This window comes from Oncorhynchus tshawytscha, linkage group LG07 (genome assembly GCF_018296145.1).
Source record: "Oncorhynchus tshawytscha isolate Ot180627B linkage group LG07, Otsh_v2.0, whole genome shotgun sequence".
NCBI classification, from domain to species: Eukaryota; Metazoa; Chordata; class Actinopteri; order Salmoniformes; family Salmonidae; genus Oncorhynchus; species Oncorhynchus tshawytscha.
The window spans coordinates 32,451,755-32,473,283 of record NC_056435.1 but is presented as its reverse complement, the minus strand read 5'-3'; the positions used below and the strand labels follow the sequence as shown (position 1 = coordinate 32,473,283).

The window sequence follows — 21,529 nt, the reverse complement described above, 5'->3', positions numbered from 1 at the left end:
GTATAGCCTGCAAATAGCCTCTACCATGCATCTCTGGAACAGAAGGTATATTTAATACATGCGTAGTTGCGCGCCGGTAGTGCGAGTGCATCGAGAGAAAAAATCAACTGCGTGCTCTCGAATCAGAAGCGGAGGCACCACACGCTGCACATCACCATTGGAAACACAGTATCCAGAAATCAAGGTAACATTTGATATCAGTTTTCTGCACAATTTTAGTCATTGGTATTTGAGACAGAATATAAAGATTTTATGCATCAATAATACAAAACATTGTGTAATCTGAATGCGGCATGACGCTTCTGCTTCCTAAACAAATAACTTTTAAAGACTTGTAATGTAGATTTGTTTTGGTTTGCGGATATCTTGTGCTTGGTGTAAGGTTGACTCGTCATTGTTTCGGTGGCTTCAGGGAAGTTTAAAGTGCTCTATTTCCATGCCGTATTTATCGTAAGAAAACGTGTGGCCAGGCGTAGAGGCCCGATCCTCTTATGAATGACAGTCTGAATGGCCTGTAAAATGTCTCAAGCCCGCCCATATCAGACCGCTTAACCAATTAGCTTTATTCAAGTCACTGACAAACTACAGTGAAATATATTCAAGACTCCTTATAGAATATCGGAAGATAAACTGTCAGAAACGAATCCATAAGAGGCAGCTTTTGAATTGTATAAAATCATATGCATCTTATTTAAGCCTTACTTTGGAGTGGATGCTGGGTGAATGCTAACGTGCAAGCAGCGCTGCCAAATAATGGAGAGAGAAAAACATGGCACTTTACAGGATTAGGCTATATTTCAACATTTTATCGGCAACTAGCCTTCTATGGTTATGTTACATAGGTAATGTAAAGCCATGAACTATAGTAGGCCTATAGTTGAAGCCAAGGTCTAAGTTGAAAATTATTTTCACCCTTATCGAGTCTGTGATAAACAACTGACGTGTATTGCGCGTCATTGAGGTCGCTTCCGTGCGTTTAGAGCCACACTCCACCAGAAAGAATTATGCCGTATTCGTTCATAAATGCTTCGTCAGAGTATGTGTTTATTGAACCTACATAACGTTAATTCATGTTATCCATGTATGTTACATAAGCAACTGGCCTGCATAACTAGCTTAATCTAATTTCAGAGTCATTTACATTGCTATTGTCTCCCATTGTTTCAATATGTGGAATGTTCGCCTGACCAGAAAACACGTGGGTTGCCAAGTAGTGTGAAGATATCCGGCTACTATTGTTGCATTTAAATGGAATATGCTCAAAGTCTCTACACAAAGGTGAGTTTTTCCTCCCGAAATTAGGCGAATGTATTGCAAAGATCTGTTTAGAATCGTGTGTTTCCCGGGATTTTAGTGATTGTGTTTGACAATGCTAGAGGATACAAAGTATTCAGGGCGCGAGACACAATGTAACGCTCTGCAATGGACCAGACAATGGACCATTTTGAGTAGCACAGATTTTGTTTGAGCATATTTAGTAATCAAAAGCAAAAATTTTGTAAATTTGACCGAATTGGAATTCAGTCATGAATCATCACACTGTGATCACTCCAGTTGGACAAAAGGATACATAATAGACAGTGTCTGAATTTCTCATCGTGCTGCCCAAGTCTTTGAAAGCTGTCTGGCTCTTGACCTCGTTATTAGGTACTGGCTGCACAAAATTCTCGAGACAGGGATTAGACAGTATTGCTATAAAATAGATGGAGTAAGGGTTACATACAGATGCTTCAAAGAGGAAGGTTTGCGTGCTGTTATGAGATCTGAGGATTGCATTAAGTATATAACGTTATGTGTTTCTTTGCTAAGTGTTTTCGTTGGATAAACATTGGAGCCTGATAGCCTAAATGACGGGGCAGACATATTTGCTATCATAAACGAATGTCAAGCCATTTTAAGGGTGTCAAGGGGGTTATGCCATCTTTGGATGAGCACCAGATTTAAGGGCCTTTCACATCGCTCATTATGTAGTACGACTTTGCTTAAATTCTTATTAAACGTCTATGTAGAGCTTATGACTACTTTATGGATGCCCTATAATGGCTTAAGTTGTTATTTCTTCGTTTTTATTTATTTAGATGATACACACTACAATGTTTACACCTATCTTTGGATGCAACAAACTAAGATTTTAGATATAGCTTAGAACTACATGGTGTCAACACACCTTTTAGACTAGGGGCTAAATTCCACTGTGCCTGCCAACATTGTTGCTCAGTCGTTGGTCTTTTGTAAACATTGTGGAATCCCTTCATGTGTCTACTGCTACAATACTAACTTCAGTAATTATCGTTTTTATTCCCCATGTGTCTACATACTTACAGTAGTTATTGTTGGGTACACACAGTATTGTGTTCCTGTATTTATGGAATAATTCCCTTTTCTCTCAGCCATATAGACAAGCCTCACCCCCTGTTCTCTCACCTCTCTTCCTGGCAGTCCTCTCAGCAAAATGACTAAGAACCTTAGCACCATTGTTTGCTTTCCCTTTCCACCACTATGATTCATTATGTAACAAGTAAATGCTGATCAAAAGAAATAGAGAACTAACTAAATTCTCCACTGATTATGGAGTCGGACCTCTTTTGTATTTAAGCCAGTTCACTCTAATCCAGTCTCTAGACCAGTACAAACTCACGTTGGACCCCCGTCATGGCAGTTTTAAGAACTAGAAGTGTATGTGTGTCTGGTCTTTAACCGAGTAGAACTGTGTCTGTCAGCAGGAGGTGGATGTGGGCATGATGAGCAAGACACCCCCTAACAGAAGAGGGATAACCTTTGAGGTGGGAGCGACGCTAGAGGCCAGAGACACCCTCAAAAACTGGTGAGTCATGCTTCTGTCCCTCCATCACTCTCAGTACAGTATGTCTTTATCTGCCTGCACTCTCTTTGTTGCTTTCCTCAGCTTTTTTTCAGTCTTTCTTTGTCTTTCTCTCTGTCTTTCTGTTATCCAGTTCAGTTGCTTTGCTCCCATCTCAGTCACCCCTCATATATCCCCTGCTCCTAGGTATCCGGCCAACATAGAGAAGATTGACTATAGTGATGAGAAGATCCTGATCCACTACCGTCAGTGGAGCCACCGCTATGATGAGTGGTTTGACTGGACCAGCCCCTACCTGAGACCTGTAGAAAGGATCCAGTTGAGACGACAGGGACTGCTGGACGACGATCCTATCCCTGTAAGATAGGGACTAGATCCCTACTGATTGCTCTGCTTAGCTTTACCTGGTCTTTTGTTTGCTCCGCCTACTTCTATTGGATGTCATTTGCTCAGGCTGATACTGGATCCATGTGTGACACCTCCTTTCATCTGTCTCTTCAGGGATTTCATGTGAATGACAAGGTCCTCGCCAGTTGGTCCGATTGCCGCTTCTACCCTGCCAAGGTCTTAGCAGTCAATAAAGATGGTGAGTGGTTTGGAAGTACACTCGTATGCATATTGAAGGGATTTGTGTGTTCTGTTCTGCAGAATAGAGGACCACAATGGAAATAAGTCTCTTGACATTTTTGTGTTTGTATCCTTGACAATTTTGTTATGTACAGTTGAAGTCGGAAGTTTACATACACTTAGGTTGGAGTCATTAAAACTTGTTTTTCAACCACTCCACAAATGTCTTGTAACCTCTCTGGGATTTGTGGGACGCTAGCGTCCCACCTCGACAACAGCCAGTGAAATTGCAGGGCGCCAAATTCAAACAACAGAAATCTCATAATTAAAATTCCTCAAACATACAAGTATTATACACCATTTTAAAGATAAACTTCTTGTTAATCCAACCACAGTGTCTGATTTCAAAAAGGCTTTATGTCGAAAGAACACCATACGATTATGTTAGGACAGCGCCTAGCCACAAACAACCATACAGACATTTTCCAACCAAGGAGAGGGCTCACAAAAGTCAGAAATAGCAATTAAATTAATTACAAACCTTTTTTTTTTAAATCTCCCCAATTTCGTGGTATCCAATTGTTTTTAGTAGCTACTATCTTGTCTCATCGCTACAACTCCCGTAAGGGCTCGGGAGAGACAAAGGTTGAAAGTCATGCGTCCCACGATACACAACCCAACCAAGCCGCACTGCTTCTTAACACAGCACGCATCCAACCCGAAAGCCAGCCGCACCAATGTATCGGAGGAAACACCGTGCACCTGGCAACCTTGGTTAGCGTGCACTGCGCCACGGGAGTCGCTGGTGCGTGATGAGACAAGGATATCCCTACCGGCCAAGCCCTCCCTAACCCGGACGACGCTAGGCCAATTGTGCGTCGCCCCACGGACCTCCCGGTCGCGGCCGGTTACGACAGAGCCTGGGCGCGAACCCAGGGTCTCTGGTGGCACAGCCCTTAGCCACTGCACGACCCGGGAGGCCCTCTAATCACTAACCTTTGATGATCTTAATCTGGTGGCACTCCCAGGACTCCATGTTACACAATAATGTTAGTTTTGTTCAATAAAGTCCCTCTTTATGTCCAAAGACCTCCGTTTAAATTGGAGCGTTATGTTCAGTAATGCATTGTCTCAAATAACATCTGGTGAAATTGCAGAGAGACAAATCAAATTACAGAAATACTCATCATAAACTTTGATGAAAGATACAAGTGTTATACATATGTTTAAAGATAAACTTCTTGTTAATCCAGCCGCTGTGTCAGATTTCAAAAAGGCTTTACGGTGTAAGCAAACCATACTATTATCTGAGGATAGTACCCCATCAAACAAACACAGACAATCATTTTTCATCCCGCCAGGTGCGACACAATACTCAGAAATAACAATATAATTCATGCCTTACCTTTGAATATCTTCTTTTGTTGGCACTCCAATATGTCCCATAAACATCACAAATGGTCCTTTTGTTCGATTAATTCCGTCATTATATCTCAAATGTCCATTTACTTGTCGCGTTTGATCCAGAAAAACACAGTTTTCAACTCCCGCAACATGACTACAAAATATCTAATAAGTTACCTGTAATCTTTGTCCAAACATTTCAAACAACTTTCCAAATGCAACTTTAGGTATTTTTTTATGTAAATAATCTATACAATTTAAGACGGGATAAACTGTGTTCAATAGCGGATAAAAACAAAGTGGAGCGATCTTTCAGGTCACGCGCCTCTAACAAACAGTACACTTCACTCAAACCTCGTTCTGAACAGGGCTACTTCTTCATTTCTCAAAGGAAAAACATCAACCAATTTCTAAAGACTGTTGACATCCAGTGGAAGCGATAGGAACTGCAAGCAAGTGCCTTAGAAATCTAGATTCCCATTGAAATATCATTGAAAAGAGAGTGACCTCCAAAAACAAATTCCTGGTTGGTTTGTCCTCGGGGTTTCGCCTGCCAAATAAGTTCTGTTATACTCACAGAAATCATTCAAACACTTTTAGAAACTTCAGAGTGTTTTCTATCCAAATCTCCTAATAATAGGCATATCCCAGCTTCTGCAGTCTACTTTGGGCACGCTTTTCATCCGGATGTGAAAATACCGCCCGCTAGCCTAGAGAGGTTAACAAACTATAGTTTTGGCAAGTCAGTCTACTTTTGTGCATGACACAAGTCATTTTTCCAACAATTGTTTAGACAGATTATTTCACTTATAATTCACTGTATCACGATTCCAGTTGGTCAGAAGTCAACATACAGAAGTCAACATACAGTAAGTTGACTGTGCCTTTAAACAGCCTGGACAATTCCAGAAAATGATGTCATGGCTTTAGAAGATACCGATAGGCTAACTGACATAATTTGAGTCAATTGGAGGTGTACCTGTGGATGTATTGCAGGGCCTACCTTCAAACTCAGTGCCTCTTTGCTTGACATCATGGGAAAATCAAAATAAATCAGCCAAGACCTCAGAAAAAATATTGTAGACCTCCAAGTCTGGTTCATTCTTTGGAGCAATTTCCAAACGCCTGACGGTACCACGTTCATCTGTACAAACAATAGTATGCAAGTATAAACACCATGGGACCACACAGCCGTCATACCGCTCAGGAAGGAGATCCATTCTGTCTCCTAGAGATGAACGTACTTTGGTGCAAAAAGTGCAAATCAATCCCAGAACAACAGAAAAGGACCTTGTGAAGATGCTGGAGGAAACGGATACGAAGGTATCTATATCCACAGTAAAACGAGTCCTATATTGACAACATGAAAGGCTGCTCAGCAAGGAAGAAGCCACTGCTCCAAAACTGGCATAAAAAAAGCCAGACTATGGTTTGAACTGCACATGGGGACAAAGATCGTACTTTTTGGAGAAATGTCCTCTGGTCTGATGAAACAAAAATAGAACTGTTTGGCCATAATGACCATCGTTTGGAGGAAAAAGGGGGAGGCTTGCAAGCCGAAGAACACCATCCCAACCATGAAGCACAGGGGTGGCAGCATCATGTTGTGGGGGTGCTTTGCAGCAGGAGGGACTGGTGCACTTCACAAAATAGATGGCATCATGAGGAAGGAATATTATGTGGATATATTGAAGCAACATCCGAAGACATCAGTCAGGAAGTTAAAGCTTGGTCGCAAATGGGTTTTCCAAATGGATAATGACCCAAAGCATACTTCCAAAGTTGTGGCAAAATGGCTTAAGGACAACAAAGTCAAGGTACTGAAGTGGCCATCACAAAGCCCTGACCTCAATCCTATAGAAAATGTGTGTGCAGAACTGAAAAAGTTTGTGCGAGCAAGGAGGCCTACAGCGCTGACTCAGTTACACCAGCTCTGTCAGGAGGAATGGGCCAAAATTCATCCAAGTTATTGTGGGAAGCTTGTGGAAGGCTACCCAAAATGTTTGACCTAAGTTTAAATTGTTTAAGGCAATGCTACCAAATACTAATTGAGTGTATGTACACTTCTGATCCACTGGGAATGTGATGAAAGAAATAAAGGCTGAAATAAATAATTCTCTCTATTATTATTCTGACATTTCACATTCTTAAAATAAAGCAGTGATACTAACTGACCCAAGACAGGGAATTTTTTACTTGGATTAAATGTCAGGAATTGTGAAACTGAGTTTAAATGTATTTGGCTAAGGTCCCTCAGTTGAGCAGTGAATTTCAAACACCGATTCAACCGCATTTTTAATTTGTTAAATAATATAAAATAAAGCATCAACCTGATCCATCTGATCTCCATTTGCCTTCAGCATCTTACACTGTGAAGTTTTATGATGGAGTCGTCCAGACAGTGAAGGGGATCCACGTGAAGCCTTTTGTCAGAGAGGTGAGCTCTTTGTTTCCTTCTCTCACCAGGGACTGTCAATTGTTTCTACCTGCTCAAATAGCACATACAGTGCCTTTAGAAAGTATTCACGCCCCTTGACTTTTTCCACATTTTGTTGACACAGCCTGAGTTTAAAATGGATTAAATTGAAATTTTGTGTCAATGGCCTACACACAATACCCCATAATGTCAAAGTGGAATTACGTTTTTAGAAATGTTTTCAAATTAATAAATGAACAGTTGAAATGTCTTGAGTCAATAAGTATTCAACCCCTTTGTTATGGCATGCCTAAACTAAGCTCAAGAGTAAAAATGTGCTTAACAAGTCACATAATATGGACTCACTGTGTGCAATAATAGTGTTAACATTAATTTTTATTGACTACCTAATCTCTGTACCGCACACATCAAATTATCTGTAAGGTCCCTCGGTTGAGCAGTGAATTTCAAACACGGATTCATCCACAATGATTAGGGAGGTGTCTGGTCGCAAAGGTGGGCACCTATTGGTAGATGGGTAAATAAAAAATAAATAAAAAAGCAGACATTGAATATCCCTTTGAGCATGGTGACGTTATTAATTACACTTTGGGTGGTGTATCAATACACCCAGCCACTACAAAGATACAGGCGTCCTTCCTAACTCAGTTGTCAGAGATGAAGGAAACCACTCAGGGATTTCCCCATAAGGCCAATGGTGAATTTAAAACTGTTAGAGTAGAATGGCTGTGATAGGAGAAAACTGAGGATGGATCAACCACATTGTAGTTACTCCACAATACTAACCTAATTAACAGACTGAAAAGAATGAAGCCTCTATAGAATACAAATATTCCAAAACATGCATCTGGTTTGCAATAAGGCACTAAAGTAGAACTGCAAAAATGTGACAAAGAAGTGAACTTTATGTCCTGAATACAAAGCGTTATGTCCAACACATCACTGAGTACCACTCTTCATATTTTCAAGCCTGGTGGTGGTTGCATCGTGTTATGGGTATGCTTGTCATCTGCAAGGACTACAGAGTTTTTTTTAGGATAAAAAGAAAAAGAATAGAGCTAAGCACAGGCAAAATTCTAGAGGAAAACCTGGTTCAGTCTGCTTTCCAACAGACACTGGGAGACAAATTCACCTTTCAGCAGGACAATAACCTAAAACACAAGGCCAAATATACACTGGAGTTGTTTACCAAGATGACATTGAATGTTCCTGGGTGGCTTAGATACAGTTTTGACTTAAATCAGCTTGAAAATCTATGGCAAGACTTGAAAATGGCTGTCTAGTAATGATCAACACCAAATTTGACAGAGGTTGAAGCATTTTTATAAGAACAATGTGCAAATATTGTACAATCCAGGTGTGCAAAGCTCTTAGACGTACCCCAAAAGACTCACAGCTGTAATCGCTGCCAAAGGTGATTCTAACGTGTATGGACTCGGGTGTAAATGAGAGATTTCTGTATTTCATATTCAATAAATATGCACAAATATATAACAACATGCTTTCACTTTGTCATTATTGTGTGTAGATGAAAACCCAATTTAATTCAGGCTGTAACGCAACAAAATGTGGAATAAGTCAAGGGGTATGAATACTTTCTGAAGGCACTGTCTCTGTTCATATTGTGTTGGCTTGCCATGCAAAGGGTCACATTTCTGTGGGTCATACTTTGCCTTATTTTCCTCTCTTTTCATCACCCCTCTCTTCCTGGAACTAGAGAGGAGGAGGGAAGACTCGGTCTGCTGAGAAGAATGGTGTCAGGAAGCACCAGAATGGCAGAGAACGGAGGCCTCAGGAAAACATCCCCAAGAATAAAAGGGCCAGACGCAGTACCTCTGACCTGGAGGGAGACAGTGAGACCGAGGATAATAATGAGGTTGATGAATGGGACAAGAGGGAGGGACAGGAGAAGACCAAGAGGAAGGACGGTGAGGTGGACGTCACCAAAGAGAGTCCACCCGCGATTAAGCAGGAGGAGCATACAGAGCAGCATGCAGGACAGAACGACCTTCGGGATCACATGACAGCCACTGTGGGCCCGAACGGAGTGAAGGTGGAAGAAGACCGAGGACAGAAGGTGGAAGAAGACCGAGGACAGAGTGAGGAGAGGTCTACTCATAATTTAAATGGAGGGATAAAAAAAGAGGTGGAAATGGAAACTGAGTACACAGTCCTGAGCTCACCAAATGAACCTAAGCCATCCACTGAGTCACCCAATCAGATGTCAACACTGACAGGGCCAGTGTCTATCCCATTACCCTCAGCTTTGTCCACCAATGACGGAGTGGAGCAGAAGGCAGCGAGCCAACCGGAGAGCTCAAAATCTACACCACTGGACCTCCCAGTGAAACGTAAGACGACACCCTTCAGAAAATCACTATCCAAAAGACTTATTTCCAAATAATGGAAGCTGTCACTGCAGTTATATTTCAAGGTTCTGTCCACATTTCAAGTTGACAAAATAGTATAGAAGGTTTGAATATATTTATGAGAATTCTGAGAGAGTGAAGTGTTTTTAATTTGTTGTTGAATGTCGTCAGTCAGGGATTGTCAGTTTTATATGGTCTCTTTGTCTTTTGTTCCAGCAATAAGGAAGCAGGGTTTTCACAACCCCAACAGATTCAGCAGAGAGCCATGTGAGTTCTCCCCCTGCTCTCTGTTAGATCAGTTTACATGTTTCTTTCCACTCCTAGCTGTTTGTCCATCCTCTCTTACACGTCTCCATTGTGTTTTCAGTGTACAGAGTGATCAAAAACCAGCCTCCCCCAGTCCTGTCCATCAACTTGGACCACAACCCGTTTAAATGCAGCGCTGTGGGTTGCACCAAGTCATTCCGCAAGGCCAAGCTGCTTCACTACCACATGAAGTACTACCACGGAGAGGACCAGCAGCTAGAGGATGACCTTAGCCCCACCAGGAGCGTCCAGACCCAGGCCTCAGAGAAGCACCCCTTCCCTACCACTCTGGAGAGTCCTAAGAGGAGACGCACCATCTCTGCCTCAATGCGTGAGTGTAAAAAAATGAGTTGATAGATTTACCAAAAGGTTTAGTCATTATAATGTTTGTTCTATGCCTGGCAGACTCCACTGTGCACAGTCCTATCAGAACTCCCCCGTCTCCACGTAGTGAGGCAAAGACAATGAGCAGACGCAGGTCAGTGCCACCTGCTGTCAGCACAGAGCCAACGCAGAGCCAGCAGCAGAGGGTGCTGCTGAGGGAGAAGAGCAAAGAGAACCAGCTGGACAGGAATGGCCAGAGACCGGTGGCGACAGAGACGTTTATGAGCAGTGGCATGGACTTAGGTGTGTATAAAATGGAGACATGGAAAGATCTAAAGAGAGGGCTTAAATAGGTCAATAGATGGAAGCAAATGTGTAGGCATCTTAGCTGATTTCTGATCAGAGATTCATTTTCACTTTCTCTAAATGTGACACAACAGGAATATTGTGAAATTTGGCATGCTCTAGTGTTTGTAATGCGTTCAGGATGTAAAGCACTCTCTTAACCCTTGGTTCACTCTGTGTCACTGCAGGATTGGTGAAAGAACGAGACCGGCTGAAGGATAAGAAACAAACGGACTTCCTTCGCGTTAAACTGAAGAAAAAGAAGAAGAAAAAGAAGGCCAAGTCTGGTAAGAAGGGGACTCTAGTCACCCTACCGTTCTGAATGGGGCCCGTGTCCTGTTGCTCAGCTGCATGTGCAACGCTTCATTCAGGCCGTGGGAAGGCCCCTGAGCACAGAGCCATCCTGCATTCCTCTTGGTGTGGTAGGTGTAGGTCTGTGTGGGATTATCACTAAAACTACCTGTCCTCACCTCTGGCCTATACCGCTTCATCAGTCAAATAGCCACTGCTCATTTCATTTGCATCAGCAGTCTTGTGCTTTTACCTCCCTTTTCACTGACCTTTAATGATATGCACATCTTCGGCTCATGTTTGGTTCATATAATAACACATTAGGCTAGTAAGGCCTTTATTATGGATTTAATAACCATCTCACTCATCTGTGAAAAGTCTAATGCTGACCACAAGCCACTGTGACACCACTTCTCTAACCAAGTTTGAACCACTATTGGTCTGTTGACCTAGTTCACTCTGAGTAACTCTGATAACACTTGTTATAACACCTTTTAGGAGGATAGTTTATTTACTATGCACAATTAGACTGTTTACACTGTTTTGGCCAGTTCACCTCTCAGAAATACTCAAGTAGAGGTATTTTATGGACACAAGTTGACCATTTATGGTTTCTTTGTTATAAGGAAATATTCCCCTACCAATAATAGTATCTTTAGCTGTAAACATCAGAGGTCTGTTTTATATAGTGTGTGTTTGTCCCCACCCCCCCAATAGAGTATCTCTTGTTTGTCCTCATCAGCAAGTCCAAAGTTGACATTTTGTTCTGCGTCTGCTTCCCCCTCCCTCCCCTTTATTAACAGAGTACACAGGTAGTGAGGAGAATATTGACATCTCAATATTCGATCTTCAGTCCAAATTGAATTTGCCACTCAAATTCCCCCTCTCACACAATCACAAGCCTGAGTTATACCACTGCAGGCCCGGATACAACCAGTCAGAGCAGATACACGTGGATGGTGGGTATCAGTGTGTGTATGTTATGTGTGTGTGTCGCTCTCTCCCTTTTGCCATTATTCTTTGCCTGGTGTCAATCCAAGTCATTTGTCCTTGGCTTCGACCTGTATCTTTTCAATTCTTTATCAAACCGATGTTGCTCATTATTTTCCACACTTTCTGGCGTGAAAAGCAAACTAACTGTTGTCAGAGTTGAGGACTGATTCTATGGTTTATTGATAGAATCAAGGGCCTTTTTTTGCTGCTATGGCTTGCTTTATACTCATTATTGTCCAACCCATAGAGCTATGCATAAAGGATATACAGGTAACTGCCAAAATAAAGGAAACAACAACAAAATGTCTTACTAGAACGTTGGGCAACCATGCGATTCCAGAACAGCTTATATGTGCCGTGGCATAGGGACACACACACACCCTTTAAATCCATATGCTCCTTTGAGACCCCTCTTAAAGTCACTGGGATCTCTTCTAGCCATGGTAGGCAAAATAATGGGCAACTGGGTATTTTTATACATGACCCAAAGCATGATTGGATGTTAATTGCTTAATTAACTCAGGAACCACACCTGTGTAGAAGCACCTGCTTTCAATATACTTTGTATCCCTCATTTACTCAAGTGTTTCCTTTATTTTGGCACTTAAATGTACGTTAGAATACTGTGGATGAAATTGGCTATAGTTTCCTCCTATATTTTCTACCATTATTGCTGGTGTTACAATATTGTCTTGATCAAACATGTCATTTGGATGTAAATTCTGTTATCTTCTGGGGACTCACATTGAGAAACATACTGTTTGGTATAAAACTAGCTCATGGAAGAAATATAGATGTCTATGTAGTATTGCAATGTTTCTAAAAGAGACTTGGGTCATCTTGACCAGGATTGTTTGTATTAGTTAACCTTTTCCATCCCTTTATTTTCCCCTCCTAGATGAGGATAGCATCAGTGATTGGTCAACTGACAGCTGTGGGTGGAGTGATGATGAGCAGGGGGCGGAGCTGGACGTCACTACTCCACCCCTGAATCTGGGCTCTGTTGCCTTGGAGACGGGCGCTCAGGAGATTGTGCGTTGTGTCTGTGAGGTGGAAGAGGAAAATGATTTCATGATACAGGTGAGCTACCTTGGGGTTTTACCTGGCTCTAGCCCAAACCTCCCTCCAATACACATCAGTGAGACTGCGAGACTAGTGGATTCCTACCAACTCTATATATTTAAATCAATCACATTTGTCAAATGGCACCATCTCTCTGAGACAGATTCTGCGATTCTGTAAACCCAAGAATCTATCGCGACGGGATGGAATGCGTAGGATAACAAGCAGCAGTAGTTCAGGTGTTATGATAGTGACGGTTTGTCGATACTGATGGTTTGTCGGGACTTTTACCGTTGTGACTAGATGGAGTTAGGCCTACAGTTGGGTTAGGCCTCAGGCCTACCAGATGGCCTACTAGATGGAGTTGGGACTAAACTTATTGACAATTGGAGCATTTTAACTAAGCCTAACCCTTTTCCTAACCTTAACCTCATTCACATAACCTGCTACGTTAATTCTCCCAACTTGCCATGATAGTTCTAACCTGCTATGTAAACAAACCATCAACCTTGACAAACCATTAGTATCACCACATCAGTGTTTGGGTTTTTCATCCCCGATTATTTGGACGTATCAGGGTTGGGGAAAGGCAGTCCTTAAACGTTAGTTCTGGAGTAAACTGAGATTAAATAGCACCTAACTGAAGGCCAAGCCCATCTCAGGCCGACCATTAGCAACAGAGAGAAACCTTGATTTGCATGATTGAGTAGTTGATAGTAACTCTGCTCCCTGGCCTTGTCTCTCATCTCCCTCAGTGTGAGGAGTGTCTGTGCTGGCAGCATGGCACCTGCATGGGCCTCCTGGAGGAGAACGTCCCTGACAAATATGCTTGCTACGTCTGCCGAGACCCACCAGGTGAGAGCCAGGAACATACAACTGGGATTGCTAGTAAATCCATCGCAGGTTTCTCCACAGGCGTTTAAAAGAGGCTCACACTAAACTAAATAAGCCAATACAATTAACTGTAATTTTTCTGGATGTGTCTTATGATACCATGTGACCCTTCATGATCTTTGTTCCAGGTCAGAGGCAGAGCCTGCGGTACTGGTATGACCGTGATTGGCTGAGCAGGGGTCACATGTACGGTCTGTCCTTCCTGGATGAAAACTACTCCCACCAAAATGCAAAGAAGATTGCAGCAACACACCAGCTACTAGGAGATGTCCACCGTGTGGTGGAGGTGCTCAATGGCCTGCAGCTCAAGATGAGCATCCTACAGTAAGTAGAGGAATAGAATGGGAAAAACTATCCATCTATACACTAATATGAATGAATATCTTATACCCTTACGAAATGAGTAGAGTCTGTATGGAGTCTGAATGCCTGTGTGTGGCCCTGTAGTACCCAAACCCACCCGGACTTGCGGCTGTGGTGCCAGCCCTGGAAGCGGGCAGAGAGGCCCTGGAGGAGAGACGGCTCGGGGACGGGCACTGACGCAGCACCGTCTCCAGCGCCAACAGACGAGGGCTCAGAGAGGGACCACAAGAGTCTTGCGCGTGGGGGAGCAGAAGCTCTGATGTCAGCCGCCATGGAGAAGCTCAGTCAGGCCTCCTCTTCCGCCTTCTCGCCATACCAGTCGTTCCAGGACTCGTACATTATGAGTGAGCACTGCTACCAGAAGCCGCGGGCGTACTACCCTGCGGTGGAGCAGAGGCTGGTTGTGGAGACCACACGGAGGGGCTCTGAGCTGGAGGACAGCCTGAGGAGTACTGAGGACCTACTGGAGAGAGAGCAGCGCTATGGAGGCATGCTAGAGACAGCCAGGCCCAAAGCCCACACACACCTGAACACTCACACCAAGGTTAGTGCTGTTTCCGCCCACACACACCCCTGAACACTCACCCCAAGGTCTGTTCTATTTCAGCCAGTGATGTAGTGGTAAAACAATAGGTGGGTATACAACTGATCGCTGGTCCTTGTTAAAAAACTAAAGCTTCCTATACTCTCTATCCATACATCCTGCATGCACAATACTATAGAGTGGTAGTCCAACCTTATGACTGAAGCATCTTCTTTCCCATGTGTCCAGGGTTCAGATGTTGGTCGCTGGGGCCAGGCCGAGGTGAAGATGGAGGGAGGGGACGGAGATGGCAGTAGCCAGCAGCACCAGTGGCAGATCAACCTGCTGGATCACATAGATGCCGTACAGGAAGAGGTCACTCACAGGATGGACTTCATTGAGAGGGAGCTGGATGGTGAGGCATGCCCTTTGTTTTCTGTCAGCAAGTAAAGTGTTTTGTGTTGCCACTGATTGTATATGTACAATGGGGAAAAAGAGATTTTAAAGCAAAACAACAAGACATTGCCCTCTTACCTGTCACAAAGGTGTAGCCACAATCAATACATCTACTGTATATTATAGGTTCCTCTCAGCTATGCATCTGACATGAGTGATTGACAGTGTTGTCTGTTCTGTCTTTTCTCCTCAGTGTTGGAGAGTTGGCTGGACTACACAGGGGAGCTGGAGCCCCCAGAGCCTCTGGCCCGCCTGCCTCAGCTTAAACACAGCATGAAGCTGCTGCTAACAGAGCTGGCTAAGGTGCAGCAGATTGCCCTGTGTTGCTCCACATGAGGGTGCCAGTGAGCAGTGTGACATCCATATTCACAGACCAACACAGCACTCCCAAGAGACAATGCAGTGGAGAGCAGCCACTCACAGGTCTATCTATGGCATATGGGGGTTGGACTGAGGAGAAATGACCAGATAATTAAATGCAAATGCACTTTCAGTATACTGCAGACTAGTGGGAGCATTGCATGGCATGGGGTAAAATGCTTGAGGATGACAGTTGGTGTTCCTCTGTAAGGCCTCTAGTCTGTACAGGGAAAAGCCCACATAACGGAAATGTGCTGTATCGTGGTCATTGCGGTAGGTAATGGATGGAGTCAATACAAGAGAGAACAAATGGGGACAGTTTATGATCGGATGGGTTTTGTTGGTGCAAACCTGCATCATATTAATGCCTTGGTCTGAGGTTTTGTTTGAAGCTTGCTGTCATGCACTCCACAAATTGATGACCTGTACTATGAATTCAAAGACCTCACCTGAACTTCTGATACACACTGTCAATATTCATAATGACAGCTTTTGGAAACACTGTCCTTGGAGCCATATTTTGCAACTCTTTTTCCTGTCTGAATATTGTAAAGTACTTAGTCAATGATAATCTCGCATAATTATTAAGCTTATGTTTGCTGATCATGTGGATGGTTTTACAGAGCACAACCTTAATAAGGTTATAAATAGGGTGTGACAAACTATATTCTTATAATGGCACTGTATAGATAAGATTAATCTTTCAGATTTTACGTAGTGAATTTTTACTTGGTCTGTATTATAGACACTGGAGGGACAGTACACAGTTTGATGACGAGTGACGTTTCTGGATTTTTGTTTTCATATTGTTTAAATGTGGTTTCTTTCCAAAGCTAATGTCACTTGTATTTTGTTGGATTCCGTGCATCTTCTCTTCTATTCACTCATCTCGCGAGTTCCTGCCCTACTACTTTGCAGATGCATACCAGATCTTAGAACGCCTGCAATAGGTGTAACATTTTAGCTAACCACCTCGTATGATATAGCAATCTGGTGCCCGACTGCAGTCTGACGTGGCACACAGCCATTGGTAGATGCAATGCAACGCCTGCCCTGCACATCTAGTCGTGCAGGAACTCTACCTTTAACTTTTCTTCACTGTAGCCTTTGACTTTTGGCTTACTGCAAATGTTTGTGGAGATGTCTGCTACAACCTCAGCATTTTGTGTTCTGTTCTCAGTGGAAGACTTGTAACAGATCCACGATTTTCCTTTTCTTGTATTGTTTTATCTGTACTGTTTATTTGCAATATTTTGTATTTCTTGTGTAAATACATCTGAATGTTTCCTGGGATGACTTTGTATTGATGGTTATTTTTAAACATAGCCCTCCAAAGAGCCATACTGTACTAGTGGGTCAACCAGGTGAAGAATCAAACAATATGTTGAAAAAATGCAACAGATATGCTGGTACATAAATACACTATCTCATTGATATATTCGGAAAGTATACAGACCCCTTGACTTTTTCCATATTTTGTTACATTATAGCCTAATTCTAAAATAGATTTTTTTTTAAAGTTTCAATGACAAAGCGAAAAAGGGTTCTTATTTTGTTTTAAATGTATTAAATATATTTTTTAAACATACCTGCCTCCTGTTTCCATTGATCATCCTTGAGATGTTTCTACAACTTGGAGTCCATCTGTGGTATATTCAATTGATTGTACATCATTTGGAAAGGCACACACCTGTCTATATAAGGTTCCACAGTTGACAGTGCATGTCAGAGCAAAAACCAAGCCATAGAGCTTTGAGACAGGATTGTGTCGAGGCACAGATATGGGGAAGGGTATCAAAACATTTCTGCAGCATTGAAGGTCCCCAAGAACACAGTGGCCTCCAACATTCTTAAATGGAAGAAGTTTGGAACTACCAAGACTTCCTAGCTGGCAGCTAAACTGAGCAATCAGTGGAGAAGGGAGGTGACCATAAACTCCGGAGTTCCTCTGGAAATGGGAGAATCTTCCAGGAGGACAACTACATCTGCAGCAGTCCACCAATCAGGCGTTTATGGTAAAGTGCCCAGACAGAAGCCACTACTCAGTAAAAGGTACATGGCAGCCTGCTTGGAGTTTGCCAAAAGGCACCTAAAGGACTCAGACCATTAGAAATAAGATTCATTGGTCTGATGAAACCAAGATTTAACACTTTGGCCTGAATTCCAAGCGTCACATCTGGAGGAAACCTGGCACAATCCCTACGATGAAGCATGGTGGTGGCAGCATCATGCTGTGGGTATGTTTTTCAGCGGTAGGGTCTGGGAGACTAGTCAGGATCGAGAGAAAGATTAACAGAGCAAAGTACAGAGAGACCCTTGGTGAAAACCTGCTCCAGAGTTCTCAGGACCTCAGACTGGGGCAAAGGTTCACCTTCCAACAGGACAATGACCCGAAGCACACAGCCAAGACAACGCAGGAGTGGCTTTGGGATCATTCTCTGAATGTCCTTGAGTGGCCCGGACTTGAACCCGATCTAACATTTCTGGAGAGACCTGAAAATAGCTGTGCAGCGACACTCCCCATCCAACCTGACATAGTTTGAGAAAAATGGGAGAAACTTCCTAAATACAGGTGTGCCAAGCTTATAGCTTCATACCCAAGAAGACTCGAGGCTGTAATTGATGCCAATGGTGCTTCAACAAAGTACTAAGTAAAGTGTCTGAATACTTATGTAAATATGTATTAATTTATTTTTGCCAAAATTTCTAAAAAAATGTTTTTGCTGGGGGGGACTATTTAATCCATTTTAGAATAAGGCTGTAATTTAACCAAATGTGGAAAAAGTCAATTGTGCTTTTTTGGCCACACATTTTGCTACACAATTCAGGCTGTGCTGCAAAATCCAGAAACAAAACATTGCTTGCCTAGTAGGCTATAAATTATCTTTATCTATCCCTTCCTCAATGCATGTTTATTTTTCACCCTCATTTTATGAGGATTTGAAGGAAAGCGGTCTTGCTGATCGCCACATTTTTACAGCTGGTCTGGAAATAGCCTACAACTTCAAAACAAGTCCGAGGTTTAGATTAAATCGAGTTTTTTTAACATGTTGCATCACCGCCTGTTTGTATTCTTATTCAATCAGTTGAGGATTGAAATTGAATTCTAAGCGCATAATCTCCGAGAAATGGGTCAATTCAATGATGATGGGACTGATAGTGTACACTACAATTTTTAGACAGAATCTTCTCAGTTAAACCTCTTGGGGGCGTTCAAATTAATTGCTACTGCCTCCTCGTAGGCTATTGGTTGGCTGCTTCCCCTCTGTGTCTAGAACGCAATGTGTAGTTCCGCCCTGAGAGTGACATCGAAATACTCGTTGGAATAGGAACGCAACCAGGCAAAGAACAAGAACGTGCAGTTTATAACACCGGTATTTCACCAAAAGTCCAAAGGATTTGACGCATATCGAACGGATACGTATTTAACCCAAGCGGTAAGTGTAGATCTTATTCAATCCAAGCGGTAAGTATAGATCTTGACATTTTCTAATATTGCTATGCCAACAGCAGATGTGGCCATTGGTGTGGATAATCCACCAGTTCGCGGTGTATTCTTGATATAATATCCCATATTCATCTTCCAGCCAGTTCTACTGTAGGCCTAGGTGAGATCTGTGAGTAACCAAAATTAAACGTCACAATAGTGTCCAATGTAATCCACGATTCTGCGCGCGTTGAAACAAATGTAACAAGATGAGGTTAACTTGATAAGTGTCAAATTCTGCATGCGTAAATGCACATGAACTGTATTGCTATTTTATAGCTCAACACGCCTATTCACTTTCATTGTTGCCTCTAACACGATTTGCTGCTGCGACAGTAGCCTCTGTAGGATATAATTTCCTGTTGAATAACTTACTTTTGTTTTACAGGTTAGGCACTTCATACTGTACGTCAATGGCCCGCCCATATCTATGTCTCAACATCGAACGATTAGGAAGGTGGTTGCTGAATATTTTGTCACGATCCCCGAGATCAATATAAAAAACTACCTGCCCTGTTCCACTCTCACGTCTAGAACCGTTCATTGTAACATCAACGTTACAAAACATGATCTCGCTCGTAGTCTACTGAATTATATGGTTGCTTAATTAAGTAGACAAGACTTGGCATATCCACGCTGTTACGCTGATGTAGTTGGCAACCAGTGGCGTGGAGAAATTATGCTACATATCATCATTCTGGCACCACATGACATTGTCAGCAGTCACCTGGATAGGGTCTATGAGACCAGGCTGGGATAGGTGAAGGTCACACAGGTGAAGCTGAACTGTAGGTCATTGGATTCAGGCGTGTAATCATTAGTACAAACCAGGGGTGTCAAACTCATTCCTTGGATGGCCTGGTGTCTGATGTTTTTCCCCTTTCTTTTCAGTTATGACCTAGACAACCAGGTGAGGGGAGTTCCTTACTAATTACTGACCTTAATTCATCAATCATGTACAAGGGAGGAGTAAAAAAAAAAAACAGACACTCGGCCCTCCATGGAATGAGTTTGACACGTGTGCTGCATTTCAAACTCATAAAAGACACACCCTCGTTTTATGACCTTGGGGGAATCCCCGTGACCATCTTGGTCGGTCCAAACAAGGGTAGTTTGCAACGTAAGCACCCGTTTCTGCGAGTGTACAATTATGTTCACTTCGGGGTCTGAAACGCCCCATAAATTAAATTTGCGATAATTGTACATCACTAAGAAAAGTCAGCCGAAACTTACCACAACGTAAATATGGATAAGTCAACATACAAGTGTAAGTAAAAACAAATGTAAAAAGGGTAGAAATTGTACTACTAATGCACATGACGGCACAAACAAGTCTCGTAAATTAATGATGTTTGGTTAGCTTTTGGAAATTGTAAAAATAAAAACTCTTCCTTCAGAAGCACCAGTTATGCAGGCTAACCTTAGTTATCTAATTTAATTTGCTAGCTATCATACAGTAGGTGTATATTAATAATGATAAAGTTAATATAAGTAGACATGCAATCATAATTGACGTAGTGCATATAAAGCACCCACAATCATCGCGGGATGCACGAGTGATGAATTTCCGGGCAATGGACGTCATTCTAAAAATCACTTGCCTTGCAAGTGTATACTCTTCAGACTAGATGTCCACCGATTATGATTTTTCAATGCCGATACCGATTATTGGAGGACAAAAAAAGGAGATACCGATTAAACATTATGGGCTTTTGGATGGGTGTTCTTAAGGTGATTCCACAGGTTGGTGGTATTTTTTGATTTAGCCGTTGCTGACCCCATTCTTACATCTTTATCACAAATAAGACACCTTGCTTTCCTTGGTGCCAATTCCATGTAATAGTCTCACACTGGTACTATGATACTGAAGAGTCTGCTTAGGAGACAAATACTCTCAACTGTTTGAATAAAAATTGAGTTTAAGTTAACTGCGATGAATGTTAAACAAAAACTGTAATTTCTATATGTAGGAAATCCTATTTTAATAATGGGCATGGTAAGAATTGACTACCAAAGTGCGAGTCATAATTCCCATGACACCTTCTAGCAAAATCTGAAAAGCGGTTCCTTCATTCATTTATTCCATAGGATATTTTTAGATTCACTTAAAATAAGGTCTGTGTTTCATGTAGGCTTACACCACCTTGCCAATTTTATAACGGTGTAGATATCCATAGGACAAGGTAACTCTGATCAATATTGGCTAAACATAAGTGAATAAAAAAAAATTGTAGAGTGGATTTATGAAAATATGTTGACAAACGTTACCTTATCCTAGTGAGATTTACACTGGTATCAAAACGCAGAGGCGGTTTAAGCCTGCACGAAACACAGACCTTATTGGAAGTAGATCAAGACATTCTCTATGGAAGACATGAGCAGTAAAATAACGAAGGAAACCCTTTCAAGTTCAGCCGCAAGTTATTACACAAATTATAACGCGTCGACTATTTCTCTCTAAACCATATACCTTTGACTATTACGAGCCTGCTGCTGCCACCCCTCAATCAGACTGCTCTATCCATAA

At 42.3% G+C, this 21,529-nt stretch overlaps 2 protein-coding genes across 11 annotated transcripts in view; both read left to right on the top strand.

Moving 5' to 3' along the window:
* The first annotated feature begins 31 nt into the window (after nt 1-31).
* LOC112254387 (PHD finger protein 20) lies at nt 32-16,808 on the top strand. 8 transcript variants are annotated; one of them, XM_024426921.2, is made up of 18 exons: nt 81-184; nt 1,192-1,278; nt 2,724-2,824; nt 3,008-3,179; nt 3,323-3,407; nt 7,153-7,229; nt 8,947-9,580; nt 9,815-9,865; nt 9,966-10,235; nt 10,280-10,531; nt 10,762-10,860; nt 11,668-11,823; nt 12,756-12,937; nt 13,675-13,774; nt 13,942-14,137; nt 14,261-14,720; nt 14,949-15,114; nt 15,349-16,808. In XM_024426921.2, exons 2-18 carry the CDS (start codon nt 1,249-1,251, stop codon nt 15,489-15,491), a joined length of 3,174 nt encoding a protein of 1,057 aa, XP_024282689.1. In that variant the 5' UTR covers nt 81-184; nt 1,192-1,248; the 3' UTR covers nt 15,492-16,808. The 8 variants fall into 8 exon arrangements, with proteins under 8 accessions (XP_042180239.1, XP_042180238.1, XP_042180241.1 ...); XM_024426919.2 differs by having other exon boundaries at nt 2,721-2,824; XM_024426920.2 differs by lacking the exon at nt 81-184 and adding an exon at nt 217-1,036 and having other exon boundaries at nt 2,721-2,824.
* A 1,991-nt stretch (nt 16,809-18,799) lies between these two features.
* LOC112254386 (protein NDRG3) overlaps nt 18,800-21,529 on the top strand; it is a 57,438-nt gene continuing 54,708 nt past the window's right edge. For all 3 annotated transcript variants that reach the window (XM_024426915.2, XM_024426914.2, XM_042324303.1), the window contains exon 1: nt 18,800-18,952. The gene's annotated coding sequence lies outside the window, so the exon portion shown is untranslated. The remainder of the gene's footprint in view (nt 18,953-21,529) is intronic.